The sequence below is a fragment of the Caloenas nicobarica genome, chromosome 1 (assembly GCF_036013445.1).
Source record: "Caloenas nicobarica isolate bCalNic1 chromosome 1, bCalNic1.hap1, whole genome shotgun sequence".
NCBI classification, from domain to species: domain Eukaryota; kingdom Metazoa; phylum Chordata; class Aves; order Columbiformes; family Columbidae; genus Caloenas; species Caloenas nicobarica.
The window spans coordinates 24,023,669-24,037,566 of NC_088245.1; the positions used below are offsets into that span (position 1 = coordinate 24,023,669).

At 35.0% G+C, this 13,898-nt stretch overlaps 1 protein-coding gene across 5 annotated transcripts in view; it reads left to right on the forward strand.

Moving 5' to 3' along the window:
* POT1 (protection of telomeres 1) overlaps nt 1-13,898 on the forward strand; it is a 67,471-nt gene that overhangs the window by 37,052 nt on the left and 16,521 nt on the right. For all 5 annotated transcript variants that reach the window (XM_065636734.1, XM_065636759.1, XM_065636743.1 and 2 more), the window contains 3 exons: nt 2,722-3,012; nt 6,868-7,023; nt 13,228-13,385. In XM_065636734.1, the coding sequence (XP_065492806.1) occupies nt 2,722-3,012; nt 6,868-7,023; nt 13,228-13,385 (605 nt within the window). The remainder of the gene's footprint in view (nt 1-2,721; nt 3,013-6,867; nt 7,024-13,227; nt 13,386-13,898) is intronic.

Here is a 13,898-nt window from a genome sequence, read left to right on the forward strand (position 1 = left end):
AAAATGATTTGAGATCTACTTAGAGTGCCATAATGAAACAACATTTGCCCATGGATTTAATTTATTTTACACTCCAGTGATTTCTTGTCACTTTAGCAATGATTTGTTTTTAAAGGATAAGGCCAGAGAATTTCTGTTGACCATCATCTGTTCTGTGTGTCTGACATAAGTAATTTTCCAGCTATGAAATATTTTGTTCTGTAACCCATTCTACGTTTACTTTTCCTGTTTGGGATAGAGTTGTTCACTAAATAATAATGTTGAGTGCTGTTTACCTTTGAGACGACTCAGTGGCTTCTTCATATGCTGATGCCTAAGGACATTTGGTTTTACTTCAAGATCATTGGTAATTTTCTCATCATGACACTTCAGGTTTACCTTCTTACATATCTTATTACTTTTGTTATTTTATTACTGCCTTTTCCTACATTAAGGCTGACTTCAAATACACTAAATGAGGGTACTAGGAGATGTCAGAAGTTCAGTATGTCCAAGCACAGCCTCATGAATGCTCAAAACATGACATAGAGGATTTGGGAAATGGAGAAAATAGTCTATTGTGAAATATTAGTGGAAGCCCAGGGAGACAAAGTAGTTTCTTGAACTGGTTTCCTGGAAGGTTTAGAGCCCTCATAATTAGTCTAAAGATCTAGGACAGAATTTTTAGTAAGAAGGTATTTTGATAATAATTTAAAAGAATTAGTGAAGAAATAAATAAGTAGGTAAATTGCAAATTAAAACACTTTGAGAAATACTTGACATGTCAGACAAGATACTTAAAAATACGCTTGAAGTATCTTTTGGTAGAGGATGAGTGAGTAAAAGTGATGAAAGAGAGTTTTACTCCCCTCTGAATGTTACGTATTTTGAGGAGCTATGAAATATAAGGCCAGTGGCAGGAACTAAAGTCACAGAATCACAGAATGTTAGGGATTGGAAGGGACCTCGAAAGATCATCTAGTCCAATCCCCCTGCCAGAGCAGGAACACCTAGGTGAGGTTACACAGGAAGGCGTCCAGGCGGGTTTTGAATGTCTCCAGAGAAGGAGACTCCACAACCTCCCTGGGCAGCCTGTTCCAGTGTTCTGTCACCCTCACTGAGAAGAAGTTTCTTCTCAAATTTAAGTGGAACCTCTTGTGTTCCAGCTTGAACCCATTACCCCTTGTCTTACTGTTGGTTGTCACCGAGAAGAGCCTGGCTCCATCCTCCTGACACTCACCCTTTATATATTTATAAACATTAATGAGGTCACCCCTCAGTCTCCTCTTCTCCAAGCTCAAGAGACCCAGCTCCCTCAGCCTTTCCTCATAATGGAGATGCTCCACTCCCTTAATCATCCTCGTGGCCCTAAAGTAAATCTGTGTATTTATGTTAGAGAAAGTCTTAGTGTTATAGTGGAACATTTTTTTCCAGATCATGGGTAATAAGCACAAATTGATTACGTACCTATGTATTTTCCTGATTTGTCCATTGGATTTTCTTGTATTTTCAATATTTAAATGTGAAGGCTAAAAGACTAAAGCTTTTCAGTGTTACAGTGAAGAAAAACTCCATAATGAATTGATGTACTCCATTGGTCAGGTCTGAAGAATGCTTAGGGAAGAAAGTTTATCCCGGAGATGATCTGTAATGCATTTATGTGTTATGTCCAAGTGGCATGAATTAAAGGAGTTCCTGTCACCAAGATTGAGCTGCTTTTTTTATTAATTTCCAAGGAATTTGTGTGCTTTTTACACTTTAGCGTGTTTATGAAATATAGGCATAAATCACTGGCAATGTTTTGGTAAAAAATGTTGCTGTTTAGACCTTCTGTCACATCTTTCTGATTCTGTACTTCTAAATAAGTAGGATTTTCAACCATTTGAAAATGGTGCACTGGGAATCCTAAACTAGATTGCCTCACAAATGCTATACTTAGAAGTCTTGTTGCTTTTTTTGTAAGCAAATTTTAATTAAAAAGGGATGGATCAAAACAAACGCTTTACGATTTTTGGATAACGAGTCATGCAGTGCTTTGATATATATAAAAAGTGCAGGGAACAGTAAGAGTAGACTAGATCCTTGAAGGAATGCTTCAGACTTTGAACACTGTGCTTTATATGGTAGCAGATACACAGCTAAATCAGCAGGATACAGGGGAGCTGCCATGTGCAGGGCAGTAGACATAGGAGTAATTGTGAAAGCAGTGTTCATTATTCAAGGGATGAGAGACAGTCACTGTTTGCTTTATATATAAAAAAATAACTCCTGGAACTGATACTTTCATTTTCAGTTCCATAATATCAGGAAACAAGGCTATTGTTAGAGGCAGAAAACAGGAATCCATAATAGCTTTGTTCTGCTGTCACTCTGTTGTGTGACCCCTAAAAATTAATTTCTCTCGTGCCTCAGTTTCCCCATCTCTAAAAGCAAACTTGATGTGTTCCACATACAGACATTTTGAGATTTGTGGATAAAATACTCTGTACTGATGCTCTATATGTACAGGTAGGTATTAGTCTGCTTCTTAAAAAAATGTTTGGTGTTAGATTATATTTTCTGCTTATTCATTTTGTTTTCTTGTTAATTTCCTTTTTTTGTTTTGTTTTTATTTTGACTCTCTTCTAATAGCACCAGGAACAAAAATCATCAGTGGTCCATTCTTCATGCACATGATAAAAGAGAAACGTGTATTTCAGTGCACTGCAACCATTTATTTTTTTTCTTCATATTTTATTACAGATCAGGGAATACAATGGACAGATGCAGGGAATTACCAGTTCAGGATTTGCATCCTTGACATTTGATGGAACTGTAGGAGCACCAGTACTTCCTCGAACCTCTAGCAAAGTGTACACTTTCATGGATGAAGAACAGAAAACAATAGAAGAATTACGTGTTTGGGCAGCCAGTAATCTTACCATCTCTGGACCAGCCACAAAGTTGTCTGGTGTTCAGCCAATGATGTTCTTTGATCTCACTTGCCAGCTGGTAGGAAAAGCAAAAGTGGATGGATCTTCTTTTCTTCTGAAGGTAAATTTATTTATTAAAAATAATTTGTTAGATTTATTTATTAAGACATTGTGATTCAGTTTTCAATGAAACAGACCTATTCATTGATTTAAATAATGTTATGTAGATAAATATTTTGAGGTTAAGCAAATTTATGATCCTTGACCATTTTATTTCTATGAAAACAGAAATCCCAGCTCTCTTTAAAGTTGTTCATCTGATTAATTTCTTTAGAGAAATTTTGTAAGATGGGATTGGTACGGATCATTGTTTCACAAACATTTATAGATAAATATTTCAAGATTTCTTAAAGTTGAAAAATTAGTTTTAAATTTTAACCTTATTTTTTTAGTTAGCAGTTATTGCTTTTTTTTCTAGATCTACTAGGTATAATTAATGCAGTAAGTAGCACTATCTGGAAAACGAATGAATGAATGGATTATGTTATCTATCTTGAAAGATTTTAGGTAACTTCTTTTAGTTATACATGTGTAGTTTGGCCATCAGTGCTCACTGAAAGTACAAAATGCAAAGTGCCACACAGCAGGAGGGCACTTGCCAAGAGTGGCCCTTAAAATCAGCTCAATTAAAAAGGAGATCTGCATAATTTTCCAAATATATCAGTCTGGTGTTATTCTGGAAGTCCTTTGTATTTCCTTTTGTTTCTTTTATAAGTTGGTTGTTAAAATGTAAGAGATGAACAACCTGTTATTTTTCCATTTGATGACTTAATAAAATTATTTATTGGTTCTGCTTTATTAAGCTGTATTGTTACAACGTTTTTAGAAATGGTGCACTGTATTATTCCTTCATTAAAGCAGCAAAGATTTTTCTTATACAGAACAATGCGTGCACTACGCAGAAACAAACCGTAAGTGTCATCCTATAATATGCTTTGCAGCTGTTACAAATATTTCCATTATTCCTTGTGAAATAGATGTCAGATGAGACCCAGTAAAATTTCAGAACTTTGTGGACTGTAATTTTGTTCATTAATAAGTACATGTTCAGCATTGAAGGACACCTTGCAAGGCCAGATAAAAGTGCTTTCTTAAATTATTAATAGTTATTTACACTCTTTTCTGTGTTGAAAGATCTGAAGTTGATTTTGTCAGTTTTGTGTAGCAAAGATAATGACTTGGGGGGCGAAAATGTAAGATAGACTTAGGAAGGTAAAAGTTTGAAATCAAATAACAGTAGATCATTTTTTCTGATATGTAATTCCTTTGACAGTATATATTTTTAATAGTATAAAATATTAAATAATTAAATCTGTATGGATACATCAGACAAGCTTAAAAATGGTAGATCATCATTGGTATGCTGTTGCTAATTTCCTCTATTTTTCAAGAAGGGCAAAATCCCTTTCATGTATCAAATGTTGGTCATGATAGAAGCAAAGCCTTTTTAAAATATTGTAGACAGATCTCATGACTATTTTGTTTCTTCACTAAGCAAAAAAAAATCAGATGGAGTGATCATTAAATATTATTATTGTTATTTTGGTTATATGTTTTATAATAATAATTTAAATTTATCATGTCATTCCAAGTATGTCAGTTATGTTAACAGTTGATTATACTATAAAATATAATGATTATTTCAAGCATTGAGCTCATGTAACTAGTGAGGATTGCTTCAAAGACAACTAAAATGAAATTAAGTGATTTTGTGCATCAACCAGAGCATAACTCTTAATATTACCCTTGATAAATTAATTTGGATCTGTACAGCACCTGAGACTGACATGGCATAAAGACGGTGTCGCTAACTTGTTAGTGGTCACCTTTTTCTGAGAATTCTCTTATTCAAACTGCTGCAGACTAAAAACCTCACGCTAGAAATTATTCTGTCATTTATGCCTTTCATAAGAGTTTTACTATTATTCTTTCCTTTCATTCTGTCTGCCAGTTAAATTGTGTACGTTAAGCTGTGTCACACAATTCCCATACTCTGCTGAAGGGAGAAACAGGTTTCATTGTGTCTCTCCCATTTCAGTGTTTTGCTGACCATGGTGATCAAAGGTTGTCACTCACTGTTCCTTAGCTCCAGATTGTTCGTGACTACTAATGGAACTGTTTGCTGTTTCTTATCCAGAATTAATTTAATCTGTGTTGGTTTTTAGATCAGTGTTAGTTTTTGAAATTAGAACTTCTGTATTTTCACCCATTATTTGAGTAAAGTGAAGCTGGCAAGCTCCCAAGGTAGAGCACTTGATATGTTTTCGTATTTGTGCAAGTAAAAAATAAAACCAACTACCTTTCTAAGGATTTTTTTTTTTTTCTTATAAAGAAAGTTTACTGGCTTACAAATTCCTCCAAAAGGGGGCCCAATGCTAGCCCCATTAGGTCCTCTAGTGAAGAACATACTAAAGCTAAGTAGTCATGCTTGTATCTGACAGGGAATATTCAGGTTATTTCGATCGATTTGCTGGATCCATCTCTTTACGGTAGAGCTACCAAAGTGTCCCAAGTAAACCCAGTTGAAAAATAAGGGGAAACTTGACAAACTGGAAGTTCTTTATTTTGTCACAGTGACTAAATTCATAATATATATGCACTAAATCTATGTTTCTCAAGCTCACTTCTGGAAAAGGTTTGATAATTCAAGCAATGGGCAACCTCTCTTTCAAAGACAGTTTTAAGTATTTCATGGTACAGAATCAGAAGATAATAGGCTTTTTTTTTTAAATCTGTGGCAGTGTTTACCACCTCATTATCTGAGTCCTTCAGAGTACACTCTCATTTGGGAACGTTAATTTGACGTTATGGGTCATTTTCACTGTGAACAGTTTTCCCTTTTATCTCTCGATTTAGGATGAGAGTTTCAACCATGAGTTATTCTTGATGTATTTACACATGGCTTTGCTGATTCTTAGATCTTTTCCTGTGGGTCCTTTGATCCATAGCAGTTAAGCATAAGGGGTAGAAACGCTTTAAAAATTAAGCTGTGGTGTCTTTTTTTCTCACCCTCTACAGTGCCTCACTCATGGGACAAAATGCCTTGATATCACAAACTGTCTGAAAATTAGCTTCTGTTGAACCTATATGCATGAAATCCTATGAAATGCAGCATTTCAGTCTTACAGTCCTCATGCCTCCAGGTTTTTCTATGCTAATACTTCAGACCAATCGTTCCTGTCTTTGAAAAGAGTGTATCTTCAGGAACTCAGGAAACCATAGTTTACAGAATAGATTGTAAGGAGCTATCACTAAAACGTTAGAGTTTGATTTAACTGGTAAGATTTGGATTCCAAAGTGCTAAGTCTGCTGGTAATCTTACTTTTTCACAGTAACTTTGATAGCTCCAAAATAGCTCTATTGACATTTTAATATGTGTCTTAAGAATTTAGTTTTGGGCAAACAATTTTAAAAATCTTCTTTATTATGTATTAAATACTGATGTTTTTCTAGTACATTCTGGATAACTAGCAGTGTATACTCATATAGGTGATCATCAGTAATTGAGGGAGTATAGGCTGTGTACTCAGGTTTAAAAAACCTATAGCAGAGTTAAAACATTAAATATAGACAGTTCTGCATATAGTGAATTCTAATAGTTGTAATTGCTGGATGAAGAGTTGAGGTTTTGCTAGTGCTGTTTTGTTTTGATTTGTTTTTTTAATAGAAATAAATCTCAGATCTTAACACTTCGTCATATTCTCTATAGAGGTTGTTCTATACTCGGGAATAATAAAAATAAAAGCAGCAACAACAACAAGCATAAAATCTAATTTAAGGACTTTGAGACTCCAGTTAAGATTTCTTATTAATCAATTATTATCGATTTTTAATCAAACAACAATTTTAAAAAAGCTATTTAAAATCTCAATTTAAAGTATTCTGAGCATATTGAAATAGTTCCTTTGCATTGCAGGTGTGGGATGGCACAAAATGTCCCTACCCAACATGGAAGGTGCCTGTGGAAACAAATGACCTGGAAGGAGAAAAAGTTCTTCTTCATCATTTGCGAAATCTAACGGTGGACATTCTAGTCTATGATAACCATGTACAGCTGGCAAAATCACTGAAGGTAATGCACAGTTTGGTATTTCTAACTCTTGTTTTGTGGCCTATTTCCTGCTTTGAACTCACTTCAGAAAATGCATCAATTCAATTCTGTTGTTAATTAGTTTCAAATGTTCCTCTTTATCTTTCACAATATTTCCCATACCGTTTATTTGAATGCAAAACTCCTTCAACATGTGTAAAACAGCCTCATTACCCTAAAATTGCCATGAAAAACTTCTTCCAATTAAGCAGTTCTTGCCAGACATTGTAATACCATATATAATCCTGTGAAAATAATGCACTCAGAAAATGTATTCTGTGCTTTAGAATGATTTTTTTAAATTATATAAAGTGGGGTTTAACTTGCAGTCCCATTAAAGGCCCGTAATTCTGAAGTCAATAAAAGATTTTCTGTTCTATAAACTTCGGCAATTTGCAGTGCAGTCTTCATTTAGTGGGTCAGTAATGTTGATTATGCTGAGAGAAGACAACAACATAATTAAACATTTGATCTTCAGCAATACTGCCATCTTGCTTCAGAATACAGTAAATTAGCAAAGAATACATCTTTCATTTTATGCCTTGCCACCTATACCCAAACATTGTTTTCAAGAAAGTGTTTACCGCAAAATAAAAGATAAGTGATAGCCATTTGTTAGTCTGGGGCTATCAACAGACGTGAATTCAATTTGATATATTAATGCCCATTTATAAGTAAATGACATATAGCAAAATAACTTGCCTTTGTGTAAGAATTCATAACAAAACTTACAGAAGTATTTCAGAGTTTTTCTCATGCTAACTGGTGTAATCTATTGATACAAATAACTGCTGATGTTGCAGTGAAGCAATATGTTTGGAAAATTAATGGAAAAATATTTTAATAGTAATAAAACATATTTTCTTGAGTAGCTGATGATACTCCCAGTATTACCCTCTCCCATTTGTATTCAGGAATTCCTATTGAATACGTGGGATGTCTTCATCAGCTCTCTCAAATTTTTTCCTTCCTATGAGGCCTTTCTTATCTCTAAAGCATCTGTGCCTTTGCTGGATACCGCACTATGTAGCAGAACCTCTAATGTCAAAGGAAACTGTTAAGAAACCTGGTTTGGCCTACTGAGCAACACGGGCTGTTTCCCTCTTTCTGGGGATGTCCAAAGTTCAGTAGTTTCACTCACATAAGCTGTGGAAGTTTTAAGTTGGATTGTTTTTGAACACTGCTTTGTAGTGGATTGTCTTAGTCAAGTTATTGAAGAAAAAGGTTTCAATATGTGCAGCTGATTTTATTTCACAGAATAATCTAGAGATGATAAAATTTTGGAGAACTCTTCCTAAAATGGAAGATTTAATAAAAGGGTTTGTTTTGTTTTAAATACTAGTGGAAATTGTTTCATATTGTAAGAAAGTATAATTGAAATATTCTATATTAATCTGTATTATATTTTATTTAGTTCAGGGTCTTGTTATGCGAAGATTTTTTTTTTATATGGTTTATGTAGAAGTATAAAACTGGAGAGTTTAGCGTATGCATGTGCAGCTCCCCGGGAGTGAACGTGAGAACAGCATGGATAGAAACTGTACTAGATCTTTTGCCAGTTTATGGTTTCAGAAACAATAGAAGTGCACTATTTTTCATCCATCTCTTCCACATTCGACAGTAGCTTAGAATTGCATTTTTTAATGTAAATTGATAGGAATTGTTAGGTTACACTATCCCGTGTTGTTGTGTACCATTTGCAGCAACAGTTACAGCTCTGAAATTATGTTTTACATAGGAACAATCTGTTTTACGCATCCTTGAAACCGGAAGGGCAGATTGAAGGAAGAAAAAAAAAATGTTCTCATTTTAAAATAGTATCTGTAGGCACATGTTCCAACAAGGAAGCTCTGAGTAAGCGCTACAGTCTAGAGAAAGTGGGTAATGTAGTACAGTGAATTTTTAGCAAATCCTGGGGCAGAGTGTCAGGGATATTTCTGCAAGAATTTGTTAAAAGCTACTTGTTTGGATTGTCTGTCCAGAGAACACTGAAGATACGACCATTTTATCCCATTTTCTGAGTTGGTCAAATAATATTTACAATTTTCGACTGAGAGAACTTTAGTAAAGTTGAAGGTACGCTACAGTTGGTACTGTAAGTAGACCTTTTGTCACCTATATTTTCTGCCCTTCCTTTCCTGATGGATGAGATTGTGACTTTTCAGCATTTGCTGCCTTAGCAGAGCATAAACAGAATTTTCAGAAATCTCATCTCAGAAGTAGATTATTTCCTGGGGCATAAAGACACAAGCATGAGCTACAACTAAGCAAAGACAATGGTGTTTACCACTTTTTCCTGAATTCCTGAATTTTCCTGAATTCCTGAATTTCCTGAATCCCTCTTCCTCTGGGGTGCACGAGGTTTTCTCGTTACTCTAGGAACCCCAGCCTGCAGCTGACTCTCTGAAGTACAGTTGCTCCTCATAGGCTGTAGTTTGTTATTCTTCAGCCTTTCTTACTCCAGTTTTTCCAGAGGTTCTCAGGATTCACTCAGACCTTACCACAGAACTTGGGAATAGGTCTGTGATGTGGGTTTCTCCATCTAGGGCATTTTGCTGCTAATAGATGGTTAAGCATCAAGGTGAGTGAGCATCAGTGGTCAGGCAGTGCGCAGGAGGGGTCTAGCTGTCCACAGCAGGTTGGAGATTTCCTTATGGACTGTCATTCATTGAATACGTGGGACTGTGGTTCTCTTATGGCTTGATACCATCAGTTTTGTGTTGCCATGCGTTTTCTGGATAGTTCAGTTAAAACAATTAGCCTTGAGCATACCTACAAGTCCTACTCCATTGTTTCACAGTAGTTGTTTGATGCTATGTATGTGCAGAATTTGAGTGTTTTCAGCTGTTCCTCCCACTGTGTACAATGGCATGTCATTTTTGATAGTAGTTCAGACTAAGAAGTCTTGCTTGCTTTTCTAGTATCCAAGTCACATGTCCAACCTGCAACTTAAATGAGTTACATGGCCGTTGTTATCTAGCTTCATATTTTTCAGGCCTGGGTAGCATTCCTTTGACCTGTCAGTGGTATTTTCACCACTTCTGTCTTTGTACTCATTAAAAGGGGAAAAAAACCAAACCACAACACCCCCTCATCCCACCCCCAAGTCCTCCAAACCCTTTAATGGAACTAAGTTGGTAGTTTTTATTGCAAAGGACCACACCCAAATGCTGTGTGTATTCTTGCTTTCATTTGCAAACAGTTGTGTACTATTTAGTGAGTAAAATTAGACTTGATATGATAAAATGATGACAAAGAAATCTCATTGAATATCATCAGCCATAAAATAGGCATAAAAATTAGTACAGATGATTTTGTTATCCTATAGATAAAGACAGCGTCTTGTCATGAGTGTCTTTCTGGCCAAACCTGAACATTTAACTGCCGTGATAAATGACTTTTCCGAATTCTCAGTGTCTTAAATGTGAACACAACCCAATATGCTTTGAAATAATTATGAGAATTTGCTATGCTAAAAAGTTGGTTTAGTTGGCTAGTTAGAGAAAACTGCGTATGTCATTTCTTCATTTTAATTCTTTTTTTTAAATAGTCATGTTTTAATTAGACTGCAAATACGGTATTAGTATATTTTATATTCCTGCAAGAAATGTGTTCTTGTTGCTTTAAGTTTAAATGAACTTTCTCTAAATGAGGTAGGTACTTCATAAACAGAACTGCTGTAAATTCAAGCAAGGAGTTGGTTTTGTACTACATTTAATGATGGCTCTGTAAATCATGCTGTTCACTTCAATATATATTACATACTTGACTGAAAAGAAATTATAAAGTGTACTTGGACTACAGGCATTCTATAAACAACAGAAATTCAGGAACATCTTTAGCCGCAGCACCAACATTTGCTCACCAATGCTAACAGTAAGCAATGCTGCCTCTGAAAGGAATTCCCAGAAACTGCACTTCAACTTGCACAGTCAGATCTGGGGGTTTGTGCTGAAATTCATCACCTTTCAATTCGTCACCTTTCAATATTTGGCAATGCTGATTATAATGCATCTTTTTAGTATAGTTCTGAGTGATATTAAAATATATAAAATAATAACATTTTCGTAAAAGGGATCTAATGAAATGCATATGTAGGAAGATACATTTTGATAGTGATCATAAATCTTGGGAAGTTGATTGTTGCACTGAAACATGCAATTTGCTTGACTTCTGTGTAAATTTCAGCACAGGAGTTTAGAAGGCAAAACCAATGTTTTGTATTCTTGGCTTCTGGGCTCTCTTTTCCCATGTTAAATGTTTTATATTTGTACTTACAGTTAATATTTAGTTTTTTCATACAGTGTGGGTTTTTTTAAAGAAATAAATTCTTCTAATTATAATCAACTTTTTGCTGCTTATATACAAGTTACTCTTGAAGAAAAACTAAGTAGTTTGGCACTATTGTATTGACATAAGGTTATTTGATAAACAGAACTTAGCTAAGAATTTTTTAAAAACTTTCTCAAAAAGCATTTGTCATAGTCATCAAATTGGTTTTATAATATGACTGCCTCTTGTATTTTTGGATAATAAACATAATTAAGTGAAATTTATCATGTGGAAAGAAAAAAGAAGCCTCCAGATGAGCCTCTTGTCTGTTATCCAAATGCACAAGCTGACCTGTTGATATGATTTGAATGAACAAAATGAGCAGCACCCTAATGATGCAGATCAATTAAAAGTTTGGTAAGAGCTTCATACCAGAAGCAAAGTAGGTGCAGACTGAAGTGCACTTTTAATGTCCCTGGTGCCTGACTTTGAAAATATGCTGCCTTTTTCATGTGTGATTATTGTTTAAAAGAGCAGTTTGATACCAGCGTTATATGGTCATAGTCTGCTCCTTGATACAGAGAAGGATTCCAGTATCAGGATGCTGCTCTGTGTGCTTTTATGCGTATATGCATACATTTATAAGTGTCATACTAAGGCCTGCCCAATCCCATCTAATAGGAATACTTTTTAGGTTTCTACTGATTAAAGCAGGAGCTGAAGCTGAAATAAGAATTAACAGACTGGCTGCTGTAATATTAATGTTAATTAAAGTCAATTTAAAATAATGTATCATTTATATAGGGCTATTTAAAAGATATTTAGAGTGAATATAAGTCCAAGTTATTGAGTGTGTGTAGCTTGCCAGCTATGAGCTGGATCTTAGGTTATATTAAAAAAAAATTGATTGCTAGTTAATTGATTCAACGGCCTTTCAAACACATCAAAGGGAAATTAACTGTATAATTAAGTCTCTAGATTATCTACCCTTAGAACTTTGGTTTTGCTTTGTGTTTTTGTTTTGTTGTTGTTTTGAGGGGTTTTTTATTTTTTTTTGTTGGAAGGGGTGATAATAGGATTGGTATTTTGAAATAAAAGCAGAATTATGAAGATACTTTCAATGTTCAGCACTCCATAACTTCTTTCTTAATAGGTACTTGTATAAGTTAGCCTAAGTCCATGTTTGTAACTTGATCAAATTGTTTCAGAGAACACAAAATAACTCTAAGCAAAACAAGAAGTATATTCCCCATGTACCTGAGGAGAAAATCTAACAGAGTTAGGAGCAGTGCCAAAATCTTTGAATTTCTAGCACGTGTTGCCTTTTGTCCTGCTGCTGAAAGAAGGTTATCTGTAAAATATGATAAAGGAATCTGGGTAAGAGGATGTGTTTGCTTGTATACGTAAACAGAGAACATGCTATGCGTGATGATGGACATGAGGTCAATTGCTGAGTGCGATCATACATGGACAAATCACAGCATGTCAGTCTCTGGAGGGCTATGTTGTGAATATAGAAGACAAATTATGCCCTCAGGAAAGGAATATATTGACTCATTTGATCTGTCTTCTGAAGTCTGCTTGAGAATCAGATTTAGTAAGAAGGCGTGTTCTGATTCTGAATCAGCCTTTCTGCCAGTAGTGTTGTCTGATAAAGCAAAACAAACAGGTCACCCAGAGAGGATTTTGTGTCTCCATCTTTGAAGTTATTCAAAACCCAGCTGGAGACAGCCCAGGGAAACCTGCTCTGGGTGACTCTGCTTTGGGCACAGGAGTTGGCCTAGACAATCTCCAGAGGCCCCTGACAACTTCAGCTCTTCCGTGATTCAGTGAAAACACAGAAAGAGCTTCATGAGGCATAGAATTTTCCAAGTAAATAGCTAACTTTGTGGTGTTTTGTTTTTTTTTTTTAAGATTGGAAGTTTTCTGAGAATTTACAGTATTCATACGAAACAAGCAAATGCTGACAATGATGTCTCATGTATAGAATTTCATCTTCATGGTGGCACCTGTTACGGTCGAGGAATAGGAGTCTTACCAGACAGTAACCCAGATGTTAAGGAACTCAAAACGTAAGTTATATATATATATATGTATTTTTTTTTCCCTAGGTGATTCTGGAAAACTCTAGGCTAATGTAAAAACTTTACAGTTTAGAATTGTAAATGTATGTAAGAACCAGAAACTGTGGAACAGAGTATGTCTTTAGCACTGCTAAGATGAAGAGTAAGCATTTGAGGGGATAGATAAATAAAGCCTCATTTCTCAAATTAAAAATACAGCAGGGATTAAGATTTCTGTTTTATAGTGCTGTAATAATAAGGCCTGGCCACATTAACATACTTAGTTTCATAGTGAAATGGAATCTTTTAAAGATAAATGCTATGGTTAAGCAAATGAGTTGAGCATGTTTTAAGCATGTACGTATGTTTTACTTTGAAATGATGAGACTTAAAAGATGTTAAAAATGAAGCATATAATATAAATGCTTTACTGAAATGTGTTATATACATAAGGAAAGGCTAAGTAACCAAAGTCTACATTCCTTTATCAGGAATTCTGTTTCCAGTAGTACAGATTTATTT